General features: G+C 37.6%; 1 protein-coding gene across 29 annotated transcripts in view; it reads right to left on the bottom strand.

Annotated features, from left to right (window-relative positions):
• LOC148056695 (uncharacterized) overlaps positions 1-23,318 on the bottom strand; it is a 471,302-nt gene that overhangs the window by 144,569 nt on the left and 303,415 nt on the right. For 18 of the 29 annotated variants that reach the window (XM_087748728.1, XM_087748727.1, XM_087748714.1 and 15 more), the window contains 2 exons: positions 22,845-23,004; positions 19,286-19,373 (listed from right to left, as the gene is read on the bottom strand). The exons of 9 other annotated variants lie outside the window; for them this stretch is intronic. In XM_087748728.1, the coding sequence (XP_087604854.1) occupies positions 19,286-19,314 (29 nt within the window). In that variant the 5' untranslated portion in view covers positions 19,315-19,373; positions 22,845-23,004. The remainder of the gene's footprint in view (positions 1-19,285; positions 19,374-22,844; positions 23,005-23,318) is intronic. 2 more of the 29 variants (XM_087748729.1, XM_087748730.1) reach the window with 1 other exon arrangement.

Here is a 23,318-nt window from a genome sequence, read left to right as displayed (position 1 = left end):
TCAAGTTTCCAGTGTCAAAAAATAACTACCTTTAACCATAAAACTTCTCAGTATGTTCATAGCAATTTTGCAATTCTGAGGTTGCATCTGAAGTCACTCTTCTTTACTGATTGTGTACCGGTTAGTATTTCTATGCTAATTTTGTTACTTACTGCTATTTAAAACTGATTATTTTGCTCATCTCTGATCCCAGGATCCCATAACACTTAACAAAGAATCCTATTTTCCTAAGAAATACAAATCACACATCTGAATGAAGTGAGCCACAGTTATTGAAAATATGGAAATAAACATTTAGTACTTGACAATTTGAAACATTTCTTTTAGCAGCTGTGGAGGTGCATACATGACTGCAAATAAAATTTACATTTTAGTCATAAATTGGTATTTTTATTCTTCACAAATGGAATCTTACTATGCATATAGTACTTTACGTGATGAAAAACAACCCAGTACGATCAGTGTTACCAGAATCCACGTATGAGTCTTTTGAGGTATTATCTCAAAGGATCCCCCAGCATCACCATTCAGCAAACCTTTCTACAACATGTACAATGAGAATGGTTATGCAGTTGTATAACACTGGTGCACCTGCAGAACAATGCCTTTCTGAAACGTTTCAGAATGACACAAAAGTTCTCTTGTGCTGCCTGCTTGTGTGTCCAGCTTAAGTTTCTAATAGCTACAGAAAAGGCATTCTTCAGTTCATTGAAGAATGTTAGACAAAATGGTGACCATCCTTAATTTAACTCATAATCTAATCGTGCCTGTTAAGATCTTTGACCTATATAAACTGGCTTTCAAGCTTTCCGATAGCCATAATTTCTACAAGTTCTTTGTGGTTGTTTCCAATATATATATATATATTTTTTTTTTGCTATAAAATCACTCTCTGATGTAATTCTCTTGAAATAGTGAAATGAAAATGAACCTGATTTATCTCACAAAATTCGTTAACTAAAAACATAAATTGTGTTTATTGCAAATATCCCACTGAGAAGAGAAAGTGGGAAATAGTGAAATGAAAATGCATCCAGTTCTATGCATGAATGAAGCTAGCTAATACATCTTCCTATAACAGCATAAATATCTTGTTGTGAGGGCATTTTTTGTTTTAGTTTCAAACTGTTTAGTTTTCAAACTGTTTTAGTTTTTCAAACTGATCTTTTTTCTGTCTTCAGACATGTCTGTTTTTCCTATATCAGGGCATCTTCCCATAAGGTTCATTCTGCAAGTTGTTTTTCATTAACAGCATGCATGTGGAGCCTATGCAACGGTGTGATAAGCTTCTGTGCTATGCTGAAGAGTTACAGGTCTAGTGAGGACCAACACAACACTGGAATAAAAACAAAACAAAGCAAATAAAACCAAACCACCTCAGTTCACTCTTCAACTTTTCTGGGAGCTCTGCTCTGTGTTTAATAATTAAATTTAGCACAAATTTTGTTTTTGTTGCTGTGAGACTTTACCAAGCATAAGTACTGTGATCTCTAACATAAGCAAGGGAAGAAATTTTGCTAAAAATGTAATCTCCCATAAATGATAACACATTTAGCTATATCCTTCTCTTTCATCAGGTACAATACTTGGCAACTTTGACATTATGCTTTTAACAATAAATTGGCTAATTCTCTGGGCTTTCTATGAAAAGACACTAAGGCCTGATGAATTTTTAGGGGGAGAAAAGGCAAAGAGAAAGCACATTAAAAAAACCAAACAACACATTAAAAATCATATAATAACCTGAAAAATCATTGGTTTGACTCTGCCATTTGAGACTACCTCTAGTGACGTTTTCTTGTGCTCCTATACTGATCCAGAGAGATTCTACATCTCACAGACTGTAAGACCACAAGCATTTCCCTCCCTTCCTGCAGAGCAGCTAAATCCTGTGCAACTCTGAGAAGCTGAAAATTTGGACAAATGCAATATAAGAAGTTTTGCTGCAATTTTTTTTCCCCCGGTGTGCACTTGAAACAGTGGGAACATGAAACTGGAGCTGTGGGGAAAGAGTTTCAGTATTCTTTAATAAAACCATCTGGAAAAATTGTGCCTAGTTGCCAGGCTGGAAACTAAAACCATCTCCAGGAATCACCTCCTGGGACGTGGACTACTGACGCTCTTTCCTCCCTGTCCCTGCTCAACATCGTAATTCAGATGTCCCTCCTCTGGGGCTTCCCGCAGGACTGACTGTTACTACGTTGGCAGAACATCCTTTACGACAGCAGATACTGGAACATTTCAAAGATGGCTTTGAAACAGGGTCCTATCTGAATCAGTAAGAATTCATTCTTTGTACTGTTGGCACAATGTTGTGTATTAACAGACAAATCATTAGGGACAAGGAGATGGTTTTTCAGTAGACCACCTTCCTAAAGCTGGCTTTTTTAAAGAGTGATAAAACTCCTTCCCACAAAAAAAAAAAAAAAAAACAAACACGTTTCCCACACTCTCCACATACATGTTGCAGAGAGTGCGATGAATACCTGAGATGTAAGTCATAAAAGCAAGTCAAGACAGCCAGCCAGAACTCCATTCCTCTGATAATTACATCAAATACCAGAAAAGAAACCCTGTTTAACAAGAGCCTGTAAATTCCCAAGCAAGAGAATAGAATGGATAGTGAAGCAAGAGCAAAATTATTAAAAGAATGACACTGAAATCTAGTATAGAAACTGAGCTCCCTTCAGGACAGTTTCAAGCTCTTCCTCACCTATGCACAGAACTCCAGATTCCTCCGTCATTTTCTCTGTTACTGTGGGTACTCAAACCTGCCCACCCAGCTGCTTTACCCTTCCAGTCTCCATCTATAGCTACTTCACCTTTGCATATATTCTACATTTCTCTTTGGAGTGACTTCTTTGCAATCCAAAAGAGCAAGAGAAACATCCTAGTGATTTCCCAGCATCTGCTTCTACCTCACAAACATCCATCCTCTGAGCAATGTTAATTCTTCATGCATCTTTCAATACATCAAACTACAGAAGGTTCAGTGCTGTACTGTATTCTCCCACCAGCACTCCCTGGAGCCCTATGGTCATATTTCTAATGCACCTTTGCTTCATTACCAGGGTGAGAATCAGTACTTGGTAAAGGCAGATCTCTTCCATATCTGATACCTTCTCTCAAGCAGTACAGGATCAGACTTGTTTCTCTTTTTTGCTCCCTTAGGAAAATATGTTTATTTTAAAGCACACTTTAGTTGTTGTGATTAAAAAGCAGCAGAAATCAAGCACAAATGCAACATTCCAACATGGTGTTTTCTAAAAGAGATATTGCCTGATTTGCAAATAAGCCCTGGAAACTCAGTGGTGGGCTGCAAAGTTTGCCTTGTAATAGTGGTTAAATTGGTCTGTTCTGCTTTGCTGCTGTTATCATCCTGCTCAGCCCAAGGATATTCTTGTTGAGGTCATGCTGTTCAATATCACAAACCTTTTAACATGGTAATGTAATATATTCTATCTACAAGTTTTGTCATTATTACGGAGTATCATTTCAATAATGATTCAATGAAGGGAAATAATCAGCTTTTGCTGCACGGTCTTCTCATCTGTGACAGGGAAGACTAAAGCATAAACAAGTGGACAACTTACAGTCAAAAAATACCATATATCTCAAATAACTGAGTTCACCTATTATAGTATGCAAAGTCTCAGGTAAATACATACTTCAGTCCTAACAGGGTAATGGTGGTCTTATTGAGATGCTGGTTCAGGAAAAAAGAAAACAAAATTTTCACAGGTAATATGCTAGCTGAGCTTTGAAGAGCTTTCAATGAGAATTAACAACTTACCTTCATTAGGGATTCTAAGAACTATTCCAGGTTTACAAGAGAATCAATTTAAAAATAAAAGTATCTGGTTTAGGTGTTAAAGAGTTGTTTATTTGCTTGGAAGAAAATATTTTTAATGGCACAAATAGGTTTGACATTTCCTGGTAGGAACACTGTTTATCTTTCAGAAGATCAAAAAATAAACAAATCACATTTATGTGCCTGTTTACCAAAACAATCTGAGGTTTTACAAGTGTAGAGGAAGAGATGTATTGCTCTGTGGCATGACTCAGGCACTTCAGTGAACATTTACAACTGCTGTTTAATGAGTATACAAAATGTCCTCCCAGAAATGCTGTGGATATTGGATTTTCAAAGTCACATTTTGATGGAATCTGATCCCTCACCACAGACACGGAACAGATATTTCCAATAAATGGTTTAAGATTTTACCCTGAACAACAGATATTTGGAAAGTAAATCTTTATACATATTCCACTTTTTCCAATTAAAGCAAATCTATATGAAATAGGGATTTTTCTTTAAAAGTTTTGGCTTTGCCTATTGGCATGTGCATCTTCTGTTTCAAATTTCATATAACACAAAACCTTAATATTTTGGCTCCTCTGGACCAGGAAAGGCCTGAGATCACAGCAGAGCAGGTGCAACACACTATAATGTTCTCAGTACAGGGAGAGCATTCCTGCCTTTCTTCCACATCTGCCACATTACTGCTCATCTGCCACAGGGATTGCAGATTGTGGCTACTTTCAGATGAAACAGGGCAGCCTTTTGGGCAGGGACTACACATGTGCACGTTTTGTTGTGGCTGGGATTTGGGAAGTAAAACTATAATAAAAACAGATAAAACAAGTGCCATGGTTATATTTCCTTCCATCAAAAATATCTCTGTCATTGTAAAGTGCCTAGTAAAACAGGACATGGCAAAAATATATAAGCAAATATATATTGCTACGAGAAAATAAGCAAGTGAAAAAAAGGTTAACCCCCAACCACCAAACGAAACAAAAAATCACTTATACCAGAACGCCAAAACCTTAGTTTAGTGTCATCCCAAACAACTGACAAACAAGCGTCCAGTCTTGCCAAAAATTATCACCATATTTTGTTTAAGACACACAAGTCTGAACTCTTCGCATGTAACTAAACTACTGGCCAAGACAAAAAACAGTGCTCAAGGGTATCTGAAATACTCTAAAGTACTCTGTCCCATCACAGATTAGTAAAATATGCTGTTATAACAGGGCTCTTGCAAAAAGAGGTATGCATGAATTCAAATGCACTCAAATGTAAATGGAGTAGTCATAGCCTACCTGTGAAGTGGCTTGATGGACTAATTATGTACAAGATATTAAATGCTGAAGAAAATAAATGGTATTTGTGCAAGACTGAAAGGACTTCCCAAAAGCACTAAAGCATAAGTTGTTTCTTCAACTCATAGTTTCCCTTCCTTCACAAAAATTAAATTTCTACAGCAACTGATCAGCCACAACAGAAGGATAAACTCCTCATGTCATTGCCAGGCAGCAAAAAGGAAAAGATGCATCACTAATTCAAAGATAGATTTCACTAATGCTATGCTCTTAGTAAATACCAGAAGCACAGGATGAAGCAGTAGCAAACAAATGAAGAAATCCATTAAAAAATATTTAGTAATCTATTGAAATAATATTGCACTACTCTTTCACCAGCAAAAGACCACCAAAACTGCAGCAAATTTTCTAAGAAGCACTACAAAGCTAAACAAAGAAATAGAAGAGAAAAGTAAGAACTGTGGCATATCTGATTAATGTATGGTTACTGTTTTAGATGACCCTCTTTTCTCAGGAAACTTATTTCAGTGGTCATCAGTCACCTCATTTTTAAAATTTTATTTAAAGACCCTATGCAAAGTGCTTGATCATTGTGCTTCTTCATAAAGCAAGTCAAATTTTCCAACCTTCTTGCAGTTGCTGAAGCAAAAGGTGCTAACATACAGAAAGTGGCACTACATTGTTTAATAACATCTTAGATCAACTTGTCTTTATGCAACAATCCCCTAAACAGCGAGCAGGATGTGACAGAAGTATGCAACACTGCAACAGGCTGATCACTTAGGGTAATGCTGAAACTCCATTAGGTGATAACATCAAAGCAGTGACAGCAAAAGCATCCTTTATGCCCATTGACCCTAAAAGAGAACACAGCATCTGCTTTCCCTGTGAGTTACAATTGCTTGTGCCCATAAGCAAATTGTTTTCCATTAAGATCACCTTTCAAGCATGTCACAGCTGATCGCTCACACCTTGCTCTCTTCTGGCTGCAGCACAGCTAGAAGCCATCTAGAACTGGTGGAATGCACACATATCCCTAATCTGTACATATTATGCATGCTGCCTACAAAACTCAGTCTCCATTGCACAAATGGGCAGATTCCAGTTTACAAATATAAATGAAAAATTTTTTCAAGCCATCAGCAATGCAATTATTCCTTTGGTAGAAAGCGAGCAAAAACAAGACAGAAGAAACGCCTGTATTTTGTAAGAAGTAACGTTGCAGGGAATGATAAATATGCACCCAAATTGTTCAGAATAAAACAACATTTTAGTTACAAAATGGCAGGTCCTCATCTTCACAAACTGACTTTTGATTTACTCAGCAAAAAATTTGAAGTGGAACAGAAAAAGAGCTCAATTTTGCAGACATACCAGCTACAATATATCCCAATAATATAACTGTACCACAGGTGTTCAATTTTTTTTTTTTGCAGTCCAAACACCATACTTTTTGTTTTCAATTTCAATACAGAGAGACAGTGATGGATTATTACAATTGTAACTCTATACTACACATCCTGTGTGGCAGCATGTGATAAACATTTTTCTTTTTTTGTGTATGTGCAGCTCCACACCCAATTATTTGTGTCAAAATGACAGTACAGTGAGTTTCTACAGTATTACCTATGCTGCAAAATCCTCTGGTACAAGTGATTTTTATGCTCTTTGAAATCTTGTGGTTGGTTTAGGAATACGGTAAAAATGCATTACTGAAAAGTGCTTTCAGAGATTTATAATCTGTTACTTGGTTGCCGAGGCACATCTCAGTGGCAGAAATAGGGCATCTGATGCCCTTCAGCTACTCTGAGATCACACAGAGCTCCTGCCTGAACACATCCATAAGGCTCAGGACAGACTTCCTGAAATTAAAGAGCAAGCAGAATTAATATGGAGGCTGCCTCTTCTGCCTTGTCTAATGCTGTCGTGGAGAATTTCTTTGACTTCATTTCTCTGCGGACAACTAGCCAGTAGTATAGATCACTGTGGTTTCATTGGTAACAATGTATATGTGTCTACGGTCCATACAATGAAAACTGAACATGTGTCTTTCGGGGTTTGTTCCATGCCTTCCTCACATGCATTTTTGGCTTTATGATGATCTTCTCTACGAAAGTGAATGCACAGGACAAGATTAACTAGACTATGACTAAGACTTCACCATTGCCAAACATGTTCTAAGACAGTAAGATTTGATGGGATTGGAAAGAAAATAAATCTCCTCCAAACTAGAAGTTTTGCCTTTCAACCATTATAGCAGTAACTCTATTTCACTTTAAGTCTTTCTCTGTATGTAATTAATTTCAGTGTCAACATACTTCAGACACAAACTAAAACTTTACACATACGTGCATTACCATTACTTAGGAATTTTAGTACCAGTGCTCATGTGATAGCAACAGGAAAAATATTTATATTCAAATTCAGATGCTTGTATAAGAGACACTGAACTATAATCACACCCTACCACAGACATTCATCAGTAATTACATTTTTTAAAGTTTTCTAAAATGCATGCCATGAAAATCAAAAGCACATAATTAAGAGCAACATGCAAACAAGGGTTTTTATTTATATCTAGTCAACATTTCTGTCACAGATAATTGCAGACCTTAATGAAAACAATTTGATCTATTAAAGATGTATAAAATAAGCATAATGCATATGCAAAGTTGATTTAATTTCTTTCAAAAGAAGAAAATGTATTAAAAAATCAATTAGGGAAGGGACTGGTTGGTATAGGGAGCCAATAATAAGATGCATCAGTACAGAACTACTCCTTAAAAATAATATTCCTTTTCATTTAGTCCCTTATTGAATATTCCATAAATGAATACTGTTCTTTTTTAAGAAATGTATTTGTTATTTGCAAGTATTTTACAAATTGTTAAAATAACGATACACCACAGTAATTTGAATTACCTGATTTTGCTATGCACTAACTCTGTTTAATTTGGATACACTGTATTGTTTCTGTTTTTTCACTATTTGCCATAAGCATTTTTAAACAGGGACACAATGAAAGGTAAATAGCGTACAGGAGTACATTTCACTGAAGCTTCATACAAATACCTCACAAAAATATTTTAATTAAACAGAAGCTCCAGATGGCTGTATTCTGACCAGAAAATCTTTCATTTCATACTTTTGTCTCTACCAAATCTGGTCACAAAAATGAGCTATCTTTGCTTTTAGAACTTGGCCATAAAAATAACTTTTCACCATACAACCCTAAAGTATCTCAAGAATTTCATTCAAAATTGTAGTCACAAGCTAAACACCACTATAATGAGCTGCTACAAACTGCTGGTTGTTTTCTGATTCATGTAAAAAATAATAATTAAAAAAAACCACTAGAATTTTAATATACTTTCTTACAGACCAGTGTCCACAAAAAGAGTAGTAGAACATTTTTGTCTTTCATTGTGTAAAAAGGCCAAAAGTTCAATGGATATGAAGGATTAGCAGGAAAGACAGTCTTCCTCAGATGTACATGAAACACACTAGAGGGTATGGGCAAAAGAGGTAGGGCCTGAACTAGCCATTTAGAAGATTTCAGGTGAGAGGATAAAAAAAATTGTCATCACTTCTCTTTCCTTTTCCTCCCCTTCATTTCCAAAGGCATCACTGAATTTTTGTCAATCTAGGATCTACGTATCTACAGATAATATCCTCTCTGACAGCTATGAAAGCCCCACCACAGGCAGATGTATCTGAATGGAATATAAACCACTGTTGTTGAATATGCAAAAGTTAAAAAATAAAAAAGCCCAAAAGCAAGCCACCAGCACTTTTTTCTCAGCAGTTAAACAAAAGCAAAATCCAAACAATACTGTGTTTCCAAATAACATCTCTGAATACATATAAGGAAATTATTTTTTTCAGTAAGAAGATGCCATTTTTACGAAGTGATTTTTCAGAGGAGTATTGCACAGGTTGTTTCTTCTAATTCATGCTCTCTGGCTGAGTTTGACAAATTCCTTGCGGCTGTCATTTTTCAACTGTATGTTTATCGAATGTAGAGGTCAATGGTTAGAGGGATGAATAACCTTGAGCAGTTTTCACTGCTGTCAAATATCAGAGTAGAAGGTGTTTCTAAATTCCTGTGCTTATGCAAGAACTTTAGCCCAAATTAACTCTTCCTCCTCCACCACAAAAAAAAAAAAAGGAGGGGAGGTTGTAGCACGAACTTGTTATTTTTCAAACTCATGATTTTCTGGGGAGAAAAGCGGTATTGGGAAAAGAAGGATAACTTTTTTTTTTGTTATTTTTAATCATGAGGTTGGAAATGCTGAGTCACCTCTGTTCCATATGTCTGTGACCGCAAGCAGAACACATGCTCATGTGCTATGAATTTCACAAGGAAGACAGATGCTGAAGCACCTCGTTCTACTCATATTAGTCTCAAAATTGGAAATCCACAAGCTGGAATAGCAATGCTGTCTACAGGCATCTGACCTTAGATCCAGAGAGAGTCTAGTCACAAAAGTTTGGCATGGTTCCAAAGCTAATAATCTTTTGGCAAGAATCAAAGCTTCTTAATTTAGGCTTGGTACCAAGTTAATTTGGCTAGATTGTATCTGGTCCTGATCAGAAGAGTCCATACAGTGTTGTTTCATGTGAATTTATAAGCTTGGATCTCACCTAGCTTAAACATCTCTGCATTGAACTCCTTTTCATGGCACACGCTTTCACCAGTCTGTCTGTTTACTTTCTGGAGGAAAGCAAAGGATGGAGCAGTTTTAAGCACAAAACAGCATTTGTCTGTCAGATGCCTGCAGAATTACAGCAAAATATCCTGTTTTCTTTTTCTTTGGACACACACAGGGCCTATTTTCTTCTTAAACCCATAAGCAGGCTGTGCTCTGGCACTAGGTTTGAAGAGGACAGAATCTCAAAAACTATTCCAGGCATTTTACAGAAAGGGAAGCTTTGGTAGGATGTTCTCCATAGGAGCTCCTTAACTCTGATACTTTATTGAACTTCCGCAGTACTATTTTAGACCCTTTCTTGGTCAGATATTTGGTCTGGTAGCATGGAGGAAATGACAACTGTACTGGTCTCTACAGCAGGACAGTGTTTGTGCCATTTGCTACTCTTTTTTATTCTTTTTCCTGTTTTCTGCTGTTTTATTTTCAATATAATTTTAATATTTTGCCAGGGAGGCTAAAGCCATTACCAAGATTGGAATTTCTCAGTGTATTTATATCTATTATGTGGACTCTCTGGAAATACACAGTTCTTTGATCTAACTCAAGCTAGTCAAAGAGATAAGAGAAACAGGATTGATACTGAGCTATTCTGAAGCTTGGGAAAAATGAAACAGAGATAAATCAAAGAACGAACGTTGTCCAGGTTCTTCTGCTATTCTGGCTTCTTCTGCAGGAGTCTCTCTCATGCATTATCAAGGAAATGCATGTTAGAGGCATATGCTCTATATTTACTTGAAATTTTCTAATTAAATACCATTGGTAAAAAAAGCAATAAGTACTGAGCAATAATATAGCCATATCTGACTCTACTGAATGGTACTTTATTGTTTATTCCTCCTCATCTCATAACAAGGGGGGTGGTTCTTAAAGGGTCCTGGGTCATGAGACTGATTCTGGGAAAAGGAACATCCAGATACTGAACTTATAAAGCCGCAATTAAAAAAAAAAAAAATAAAAAAAAAATCAAACCAATGAAAAGAAAAAATCCTTGTTCTAGAGACTTCTGAATAAAATGCGTAATAAATTTGGAGTCTTGCGTCAGGGACACCTCTTTTTTCATCACTCATTTGTTAAGTGTTTCTGTGTGCAAGCACGTACAAATGATATGAGATAAACAAGCAGGTAACAGTGATTGCATTCTTGTTCTGGAGACCTTGGATCAAACTTGAGTATAGCTGAAAGTAATCTTAGATTTCATTCTTCTCCTGCAGTTGTTAATGCAAACCAGAATGCAAGAGCTGCTAACAAATCTAAAAAAACTGAGTTATGCAACACCAGAAAAGCCACTGTATATGTGGCTTCCACAAATGGTACACATTACTTGCTTTTATGAGAGGAAAAATCACCATTTTTGCATATCACAACCTCTATTAAAGAGTCCAGTGCTGTATCAAGTTCACAATACTCACAGGACATGGCATTCTATATGATCATCATCAGACTCAACATTGCAGAAGACAAATGTAGTGTGAAACTATTGGAGCTTACTTAGGATACTGAAATTGAAGTTGTAACTCCATCTCTGTTGGTGCTCAGGTATTCAATTCTCCATCCTAGTGTACCAAGAAAACCAGGTATGAACTGGCCAGGAGCAAAATCAGGTTGGAAATTCTGTCATAATAATGGTGTTCTGAGACAGTATTCTAGTAAGAGTATCAAATAAAGGCATCTAAAGAGTTTAAGCTGACGTCTGCTAAACTTGGGAAAGGACTAGATATTAGTCATCTGTGGGACTAGACTTGACAACGATCATGGTTCTTCAGTCTTATGTTCTCCTTTTGAAGAATCATCCAACCATAAGTAAGAGGGAAAAAAGTAACAGTTGCAACAAACAAGTCATAAGAAAGTAAAACTGTAGGGGTAAGACATTGGAAGAACCACCTCTAGAAGAAACATTATCATATTTCTTAAGTTTTCATGAATATTCAGTGCAGTAAGAAATTCAGTAAGAAATGACTCAGTGGTGCTGTGGGAATAGCAGAAATAGTTCTGTAAGTATTCTATGAGAAGAACAATTTGGCATACATTATGTAAAAGAAACTTCAAGTAATCTGTAAGTCTGACAGTACTGGCAGAGTTCCAAGGATCAAATATTTGGGTAAAACTGTGTACCTAGGGACTGATCAAGGGTATAATGTTAATGATAAAATCTGACTATTGTGAAGACTAATTACTATAGGTTACAAAAAAAAAAAAAAAAAAAATCATCAAGCATTGCCAGGCTGTGAACGAAGAAGCTAAAGATTTATCAGCTTCTGCAAAGGACATTATGCTTCCTTTTCTGGACATTAATTTAGGAAAAAATATTGGTGTATACTTGCAAGGAGATAAAATAAGAACTCCGATGCAGGTTGTATAATTATAACGCTACCTGACACATGACTATACTGCATTCTGGGAGCTGCTAGTGGCAGAACAAGTGACACTGTAAGAAAAAGCATAGTGTTCTCCTTACAGAGAGCCTGGTTTTCTAGTTTATAAGAAAGAATACAATGGTATTAAGACACACGTCATGAGAAAAGGAGAACATCTTTGCCATTATGCCATAAATATAGCATCATCATCTATAACCTCCAAGAGCTTCTAGTAAATCAGTTAATGATTGCCTTTTTAGGGAATAGTGAGACAAATAAATTATAAGGAGTTTGCCAGCCAGAATAATCCTGGTACCCAAAGTACTCAAATTTTACTTTTTTCTTTAAGGAAAAGAAAAGCCACAATATTTGGCCCACTCTAGAACATAAGTGATTTTAATCCTGCTCCTTCTCAATTTTCAGTAGTAATAAAAATAACACTAAATAAGACTAAATCCTGCAACTTATCTCTACTGGAGAGAATCAAGGTCTAGGCAAAACAGTCCCTATAAAACATCCCTGATCAGTTCCCCAGAGATTCCTCTGGCAGTGTACACTGAGCAGCCCTTAACAGAAAGATTTAGCCAACTGGGGATCCTTCTATACATGGAAAGAGATGGAACTGGACCCCTTGAAAAGAATCAAGACTAGCATATGTGGTAGTCATGAAAGGTCACAGGACAGACAACAGAATTAAATCAGATGTGAAGTTGAATTATACATGAGATTAAAGTAATCTTGGCGTTATAAGAACTGCTGTGCAGTGCCAGGCCAAAGGGCCAAACAGCTGTGAGAGTGGCCAGTGCGGCATGTCCAGGGAAAAGCATGGCAATGACAATGTCTTTGATGTATGGTAATGAATACTGTATGTCTGAGCAGCTGATTACATGTGGAGCTAAAAAAAGTTAATGGGTCCAGGACTATGCCTCTCCTAAGGTTAAAACAGGCATGTAAAATCCCCCAAGCCCTTAAACCCCTGCCTTTCTCCCATGCTTCATAATTACAGACCTGACAAAAATACAACCTGCCTGTAAGAAGACTCTTGAGTAATCTGATATGTCATATTGTATTTGTGACATATTGCACTACATTATGGCACTCAATGAGGACTCTACAGAAGGCTGGATACTACCATCTCCTGATGGAGTGGAAAATGCATTAGTTCACAGGTGGCCCAATGTGCTAATTAGTCACCGTGTCTCCAGGTGGGAACAGCTGGACACAAGTCCTTTTTGATGACAAACTGCTAGAATTAGTAGGAGCAAAACTATAAAAAGGTTTGGGTCAAAGCTTTGTATTTAAAGGGGCACATGATCATTTTCCAATTTGTCATTTATGTTTTTATATTTCTTTTACTTTGTTTTGTAGTGTCCAATGGAATTCTGCATTACAGAATTACAGCTAGGCTATAAATAGACTGTGTCAGTCCTTCAGGATCAGGCAGCCTTGCCAACTCGGCAAAGAATTTTGAATTACATTTCCACAGATCTACATCACCAGAAAAAAATTAAAAAATGCAAATAATATATTTAGTACTCAAGAAGACAGATGGCAGAATTTGTCTTAGTGCACTCTGATATAGCAGTAGCACAAGAAGCCAACTCCTTCTCCTGACAAAATTCTACATCATAGCCAAGGTGGAACAACCCCGTAATTTTGGCAAAAATTGATAGATGGATTTTTTTTTTTTTTAATAAATTTTGGATATATCAAGACTTATCACAAACCACCTCTCAATGTTGGCAAAGAGTGGAAGAACCACTCTGTGTTTTGAAAAAGTCAAAGTGGACTAAGATTCTATTAGAATGAAATATATTGATTTCTTAATCCAAAATGTCTTTTCATTTTGAAAATATCCTTCTTTTCCCATTATGTTGTCCCCTTTAGTTTTTGCTTTTGAAACAGTGAGGAAAAAATATGTTAGGTAGAACCCTTTGGTCTTGGTTCTTCACCAAATAATACGACATTTAGACATGCTTGGTAGACAAATATCTGTTATTTTGACTGTTCTGTTGAGAGGATGAGGTCCAAAACTAGGCCAAAGTATATTTTTTGTATATTAATAGTTACTATGTTTCCCATAAGGATTATGCTTGGATCTGTAAACTGTATTTCATGATAAATTAACATGGTAATGAACATATGTCTTGGCTATTGCAGTAGTTCTCACCTAGCCGTAACTATTGACAAAGAAAACTGTGAGACATTAAAAAATCAAACTAGAGAGAAAAAGAATGTCAGTCCTTAAAGTAAACTGTGCTTCCCTAATATAACGCCTTACTCTTAGGGCATTTATAATCAAAGAATCACTACATAACAATGCCAAAGAAAATGACTACATATGTGAATATCTGATGCTGAAAAGAAAACTGACTGATGAGAACAATATTGAGACTTAAATATCCCCTAATTACAATCAGTAACTTTTAGTCTGTAATCTACCTGCACAACCAAATGCATGTGAAAAAAAGACAAAATTGCACTGGTTCATTCACAGGAACATGCAGCTGAGAATCAAAACACATGATGGCAAAAGCTTCAGTGCACATTTCTTTAAATATTAAATAGCTGAAAATTAAAGTATCAAAAATCCAGACAAAGGGGTATTATGCTCCACAAGGTCTGCATTTGAACTTTATGTGATAGAATGGTTTGCCTTCAGATCTTTGTGTAAAGTTTTTCCTCTGTCAGCCACTATTCTCCTCTGAAATAGTTTCTACTGCTTCACTGCTGGTCAAATGTCAAATACTCACACTGGGGAACCAGAGAACTGTAGCTCATCCCTATCATCTTGGTCACACCAAAATTTTCTCTAACTACTTTTCATCATTCTGTAATGCACTTACCTGCCTTTTGAAGATATTTCCCAAGTGGGAAATGCTGAGATACAGCACTGATGAGTGGCATCAACAGAAATACAGTTAAAAAACCATCCTTTTATTGTCCTAATAAATGCAGAAATTTCAAATGCAACCATTTTATTCTAATTAAAAAAAAAAAAAGTTGATGCCTGCATGCAATTCTTTTAACCTCCCTATGCTGAGAAGTCAAAATGCTGCACATAGCCTGTGTCAACATCATCTTTTTGTCTAGACAGAGCTCCTTTTAAACAAGCTGCCTCAGAGGCTGAAGGGTATGGAGTTCAGCATGGGCAACACAGCTTCCTAAATGCCAGGATATGCTGCCAACAATACCATAGAGAACTAGAAGCGAGGTAGCTAGACACACCTGCACCCACTTTGGTCACATCTGAACAGCATGAGCAGTCACAGATATGCTTGCAACTGCTACTTCTCTGAGCATCAGATTTGTCCTCTCCAGCACTAAAAAGACAAAAATCAAATCCAAGAGTAAGTTATAAAGGGTAAAATATGTGGGATTGGTGACAGACAGAAACAACTTAAGGACCAAAAATTTGTATATGGTCTGTGGCACTTTCTGGAAGAAGCATTCATAGTTGTTAATTGCCTTTCATTGTCTTAACAGCCTGAATGTATTTGGGCTTGGGACTAAAAAATTCAAGCAAATAAGGAATGGGAGTGCTATTCAAAGCAATAAAACACCACAAAGAATGTGTCCTTTGCAAAGGACATCACCTTCAGAAAAGGCAAAAAGAGAATCAGAGATAGACAAATTGATTTTATGATCATTATTTAATGCAGAAGGACATGAGGGTCCTTTGAAGTTGAAAATTATTCTAATCAAGCTATTATTACCTATTTTCCTCCTAAATCAATTTCCCTTGTAGGCTTTATCTGAAATCAGTAAGGTAATAAATGTCAGTCCTGTAAATTCAACGTGAGAGAAAGTTCATAAGCATCTGTTCCTTAAAAAGATTTATGTACAAACTTAGGCATTTTTTTCCCGAAAGCCTGATGATGGATGTGTAAAGGTTCATAGCTGTGCCTGACAGGGGTGGACACTTCGTAAAACGTAAGAAACAGTGCCCTTGTAGATGAAAGGCAAACAGTTAGCCAAGCTTAACCTCTTGGAAAATGGTTACACCTGTCATGGTTTAACCCCAGCTAGCAACTAAGCCCCACACAGCTGCTCGCTCACTCTCCCCTGGTGGGATGGGGGAGAGAATCAGAAGAGTAAAAGTGAGAAAACTCATGGGTTGAGATCAAGACAGTTTAATAAGTAAAGCAAAAGCTGCACACACAAGGAAAGCAAAGCAAAGCAAAGCAAAGCAAGGAATTCATTCACTCCTTCCCATCAGCAGGCAGGTGTTCAGCCATCCCCAGGAAAGCAGGGCTCCATCACGCAGCTACTTGGGAAGACAAACACCATCACTCCAAACACCCCCCAGTTCCTTCTTCCCCCAGCTCTATATGCTGAGCATGCTGTCATATGGTGTGGGATATCCCTGTCAGTTGGGGTCAGCTGTTCCAGCTGTGTCCCCTCCCAACTTCTTGTGCCCCCCCAGCCTCCTCGCTGGTGGGGTGGTGTCAGAGGCAGAAAAGGTCTTGACTTCGTGTAAGCACAGCTCAGCAGTAACTAAAACATCCCTGTAATATCAACATTGTTTTCAGCACAAATCCAAAATATAGTCCCATACCAGCTACTATGGAAAAAATTAACTCTATCCCAGCCAAAACCAGCACACACCTCATGTACAAAGAGCTACAATTTACTTTGCTATCATATTAAAAGGTTACTGAAACTACTGAATGGTATCCAGTTTCCCCAGGAAAAGCACAGCAGACTGACAGATCCTAGGTTCTGAAAACTCCAGAGTGATGTGACAATCCAGAGAGGCAAACTTCACACCTGGTGTATGGTAATTCCTCTTGAGGTAAACCAGAATAATTTTTTTACAATTTTTACAATTTTTTTACAGTAAAAAAACCCCACATTTAATACTGACCAGGATAAACATTTTGTATCTAATTGCAATTGAGCATGTAGAAGGGCACCAGCACATGGAGCAGAATCCACGGCACGTCCCCACTAGCTCTTTCATAATCTGCAGGCACAGTTTTAAATGCCCTTGTTTATAACCATAGGTGCCTTTCTAGCAGAAGAGTTTAGAGTTCTGTTGGTTTCCCTGGGAAGTATTAGTAATGCAAGCAATATACAACATAGAAAAAATAATATTTTACCCAATCCTATTTCCAATAATTGCACTAATTTCCCTCTCATATCAAGGGGAATTTTACAATTTTACAATTTTCCTGCTCATATCAAGGGTGGCAAGAATAACTGAAAGCGCAATTCTACCACAGTGAAGGTCTTTTCAGACCTCTTTAACCATCACATGTGATTCTGCCTAGAGTGGTGCAAAACAAATGCTAACCTTATCAAGTTTTCCACAAACAGCCTTAATCTGTGTAGGTTAGCTCTGTTGTGTTTCTGGAGGGACCAAGGCAGGGACATTAAGCAAAACACAAACAATTCTCTCTGTTCAACTCTATACCTTTTTCCCAACATACTCCTCTCCCATTCTGTAACACATGGCATATCGGCTGTGGTGTGCATAAACCACACCCCAGAAGAGACAGCCTAATTCATCAGGACTGAGGTGGTGACTTCTGTCTGTTTATTCTTCCTCATTATTATTATTCTAACACCAACTGAATTTAGTTTCTGAAGAAGTGCCACATTAATATCTTCTTTTCCCCCAGTACTGGTCCTCATAGCCTATCTTTGCTGCTTACACAGATTCACCTTCTCAACATGAATGTCACATTCAAAAGGGAGACGATTGCTGAGTTGTAAAATCTGTGTCGGTTTATCCTCTGTTTGGCAGAGTCGGCATTTACATGGACAAGTAATACTTGGTCACATTGCAAAGCTCTCACCGGAACTCAGAAATGAGCAGAGGATGACCTTGAAACGTACAGATGAAAGGAAACATTATGTAGCAACCACAGCTGTGAAAAGCAGGGGAAATCCACCCCCCAAATAAATAAATAAATAAAATCAGAGATCGGCTGAGAGGAAGAGGAAAGAGTTAAAGATAATAGAGAATGTGAAGATTAAGTGAGTCTGTAGCAGGAAATGGAAGTTCAGCCCTTTACTGACAGATCTGGAGGGAAAAAATAGGTATTTATATTTCTGAAAGACTGTGTTTACAGCAAGGAGAAAGGGGCAGGATGCAGAACCGAAGTGTGCTTTTAAGTCGGGAACAAAGGTAAGAATAACATACAGAAGTTCATTAGTATTTTATAGAAATGATTTACAATCTCTATATAATTTTCAGCTATAAACTATAGATTTACACTTCAATATTCCTTCTATAGCTTCAAAAACATTTTCATATTTTTACAGAATGTATGGACAATTCTCTACTCAAATTGTTTTTACAGGAGAAAAAGGGTTCTCAGAAAACAAAACCAAATGAAGACTCTAACCTATTTAAAATCCTGTGTCTTCACCCACAGGCTTTTCTGCTTGTGCAAGCCCATCTCATTAACATAATTTTATCTCCAGACTAATTGAGTCAATCCAGATGCAGTCGACAACAGGGTAACACATCTACTCTTTCCAGGCATTTCTAGCAAATTGGATGCATGAAGCCTGGAATATTATTAGCATTCATTAATAAAATGCACCAAGGAAATCTGTGTTGCTTAGTGATGTAACTCAGAAGCTCCAGTTTTCAAAAGGTAAATCCAGAGAGAGCATAAAATTACTTCATAGACACAGAGGGAGTGAAAACAGAAGTGGGAAGAAACAAATTGTATCAAACTGACCTTCTGTGTACTGAGTCAAGTGACAACCAAATCCTGTAAGCACATGTGCCAGTCTCAGAAAGGATATTTGCTTTGTCTCCACTTTTAACTTAGGATCTGCAGTTGTCTTTGTACATCTACAGTGCAGTGCAGACTGGTGCACAGATGCCTGAGCCAGCTACAAACAAGCAAGCCTTGAAACTTGCTGCAGGATAAATACTGCACTGAGGTGCTAATTAGCACAGCCAGCACAGACACACTGCTTCCAGGTGCTGGTGTCACTGTAAGACACCCTTCTGTGTCAGGCAGAAGTACCAACTTACCGATTGTTAGGTTAGACTCTTAACCCAGGGTCAAATTGCACTAGACACTGTACTATTTGCTCTTTTTCTTAAAAAGACCGACCACTGGCAACCAAGGGCACATGAAAGACTCTCACCTTTCACCTTCCTTTTCTTGAAGCAACATCTGGCTTTAATGTTCACTGAAAAAGCAACCTTGAAACATAATCTGAGTGGCTCAGAAACCTGGAAGCCAAATGAAGAAAATCATCAGGGGAAAAAAACCCAAATCCCTCAATTATTCAATCCACGGAATTTGAACGTTTGTATCTGAATCTGTGTAAATCCAGCCCTTTATGGAAGGAGGATATAGGATAGACACCATTCCCAGCACATGTTTTGGAACTTTACTGGTTTGAAAATGCTGTTCAATAGCTTCAGTAACTCTGCTGTCATCTGAGAGACACAATCAATCTTACATCAATGGGGAGCACATACAGAAGATAAGATACACATCCATTCCTCCCTCCTCTAACTAGATTCTCTAGTTTTAAACTTAGCCAGTGAGGTTCCTGTCATGGCAAGGGTTGTGGATAATTGCCTCATGAAGACAGATTTAGGGTAATTCCCACTGTCTTAACCCAGCAAGCAGAAATGACTGTTCCAATGATCAGATTGGATTTGATTTTTAGCTCTCACTAAAAAGTGCTGCCCTTTTAACAGCCATAATTTGCAGGTCAAAAACGACTACAAGTGCACTTTTGTGGCCTCTAACTGTATAACAAGTCATTATATTTGGGTTTCTGATTACACTTATTCAGACGTCCAAATGACAAGCTCCATTTGGAAGTAATTGTGATAACAAAAAGGGTCTAAATCACAGAAACTTGCTCAGCATTTTGGTATTATCCACAGTGCCATATCTTTACTATGGCAATGCTGTCCAAGAAGGGAAGAATCCCCATTTTGATGAATTGAGTTAACTAACTAAAGAAGCTCTCTGATAAATTTTCATTCAATGACAACATTTTCACGGTCTATTCTCCGCAGGTGCCTCTCTTCTTTTGCAGTTGTGGCTTCTGCAGAGATCTGACAGGGCAGAACCAAGGACTTACAAATCAATTCCTCAACCACATTCCTCTGCTCTTGCAACTGTACGCAGAAAAGGACAATTCATTCTTTACTCTGGATTTTGTCTCTCCTTTTCTTTGGGAAAACACACATACTTCTTTTTGGTGCCATACATACATAACGCTTATTATAATGAAAAACAGCAATTCTAATTAACCTCATTAGGTCATAGAATCATGGAATTATTTAGGTTGGAAAAGACCTTTAAGATCACCAAGTCCAACCCTAAAATGGCACAGACCAGAAAAGACAGTATAGATATAAAACCAACATAGCCCTACTTGAAAGGGCGTATCTCCACAGATGCTGGAATACAGTCTAGAGACCTCCAACTAACTTCAGAACCAGAAACAGCCTAATTGCATTTTTCTCCCTTTGAGAGATAATTCTTTGGAGCAAAGAACATTCCTGCTTTGCTATTTGAAAAGTTCTTAACAAAAAATGGTTCCTAGTAAAGGCTACAATTTTGTCACAGTAGTCAAAAAGCTCAGGGAAAACATAATCAAGGTATTTAAGCTTTCAAAAGGTCCCTAAGGCAGAGAAAAAGCAGTATTGGATTATGGGTGTTGCAGAACACAGACTTTCATAAAATAATGGAGATATTAGCCTTACAAACTACTAAGTCTATGGAATAAAGAACCCATGCAGGTAAATTCATTTAGCAATATTTTTGTTCAGCTGTTGTACTCATTCTTGCAAGAAATAACATTTTTCTTGAACTTTGACTTTACCTTTACTAAAAAAAAAGGCACTTCAGGACTGCAGTTAGTACTTTATTATTATTATTAATAACAATTATGATGATACTTAGAGCAAACCAGCAATTTTTGAAGTATAAAAAGTTTAAACCTTGGGTAAAAACTATTTACATCAAGGAACTAGGATTTTATCCCTGGAATTAATGATATGAAGCATTTAGCTCAGCTTCAGTAATTTTGTTTCTCCTAGGAACAGGAAGTGCTTCCATGCATTTAACTTTGATAAGTGGAGACAAGCCTTGTTTTGAATGTTATTCAATGCCAGATTATGTTAAAGAGTATCCACAAGGTAGGACAGCAGAAGTATAGTAGACGGCAAAGAGAGAGACACCAGACATATACATAAGCAGGCATACAATGACTAATGGATATCAAACACTGCTCATTCTCAGTACATTCCTGATCCAAAAACTTTCTTTTGGAGATCCCTGGAGTATGAAATGATTCAGCGTCTGCTTGGTGAGTGAATTTAAATATGGGCAGTTTCCACTTAATACGTGCATCTGGCAAAAGCACGGACATTCCAGATATGATTTATTAAACAGTTCAGAAAAGTTCAGCAGAATTACGAACCAAGACATGGGGAGGCAAGGGTTAACTTTAGGTTGTAAATTTTGGTGCCTTAGAGTCAAAATCCCTGTATAGTCATTGGAGGAACTGAACCAGAGCAAAGGGTTATTCAGAGGATCTACGTTACAGGCCTAGAGCTCTCTCCACTCACTATGAAAGAAGTGTAAGATAGATGGCTAGTATCACTTTGTGTCAATATGTGCATGCTTTTGTTGGTTGGGCGTGGGTGGGTGTGTAAAAGAAAAAAAAGTGACCTAGACACTTATGAGTTTACATCAAATAACATCATTAACATTTGCAATGAAGAAGTTGTTAACCTGCTGTGAGATGAAGGCAGTAACAAACATAAAAACCAACCGGTTTTGATCTGTTTGGAGATACTGTTATCATGAAGAGAGAGTGTAAAGCTGATTCAGTAAATATTTGAAGTGTCTGAATTCAGTGGCTCTTCTAGCTCCTAACTCTGACCTAATTGGGTAGAAGGCTTACTATGTTCAGGAAGAGGCAGACAGAAATGTCAGGTCTGTAAGTACTGTTAAGTTTCCCTTGTCACACATCAGAGACTGCAGCAAAGGAAGGTTAGGCAAAACGCCCAAAGTCAAAGAGAGTGAGATATAAATAGGAACTGAAATGAGGGTAAACACTCACCAGTTAGCTTGCTGAAAGCTAGCTTCCTTATATTCCCTGTCATTAGCCTTACTGGGCTAAAGGTATTGTTTTTCAACATAAATATCTCTTACTCCTTTAACCAAAAAACAAGGCTTCATTTAAAATTACAGATTCTGTTTTGCTCTGAGAGACACAGGTCCCGTGGTAGAAGTAGAAAGAATAAAGGTCACAGGAGACATAATTAGAAATCATGTGTCAGCTATGTAGGGTAGTGTCATTATCCCAGTTTCACTAGGGAAGGAAGGAAGCAGCAGGAACAGCTTCTAACAGGTAAGCTATAGAGTCTTCAGTGCGGCTACAGTGAGAAATAGCCGTGCCATTACCATCAACAAAAATGACGGTAAATGAAGATGCAAATTCGCAAAAGGCTCAACAACAAAGTTTCACACAAAGTACATTATGGAAGGAGATATCACGATGCTAACTTTGGCATTACAGTTAAAACCAAAATAAGAAAAATTTTACTTTTAGCCCTCAAAACCAAAGTAAATAAGATAAGAGTTATCACAGTATATATCATGACTGAGTTCATTCCTTAAATAACATCTACAATAACCAGGAAATGGAAGGTCAAAGAAAGCATACCCACCTGTTGATGAACAAGACTGGCAAACTGGTAACAACACATGAGGAGAAGGCTGAGATGCTGAACAACTTCTTTGCCTCAGTCTTCACTGGCAACCTCCCTTCCCACACCCCTCGAGTGGATGGACTGCAAGACAGGGACTGGGGGAGCAGAGAGTCTCTCACTGTAAGAGAAGATCAGGTTCATGACCACCAGAGGAACCCGACCATACATAATAAGTCTATGGGACCTGACGAGATGCATCCCAGAGTCCTGGGGGAACTGGCTGATGTAGTTGCCAAGCCACTCTCCATGATATTTGAAAAGTCATGGCAGGCAGGTGAAGTCCCTGGGGACTGCACAAAGGGAAACATTGCACCCATTTTTAAAAAGGGTAGAAAGGAAGACCCTGGGAACTACCCACCTGTCAGCCTCACTTCTGTGAGAAGTGTTCCATGAAGATCATGGAACAGATCCTCCTGGAAGCTATGTTAAGGC

Source organism: Nipponia nippon, unplaced genomic scaffold (genome assembly GCF_047370975.1).
Source record: "Nipponia nippon isolate SJK-2023a ecotype South Korea unplaced genomic scaffold, ASM4737097v1 scaffold_12, whole genome shotgun sequence".
NCBI classification, from domain to species: Eukaryota; Metazoa; Chordata; class Aves; order Pelecaniformes; family Threskiornithidae; genus Nipponia; species Nipponia nippon.
The sequence above is the reverse complement of the archived record's forward strand: the minus strand, read 5'-3'. Positions and strand labels throughout refer to the sequence as shown.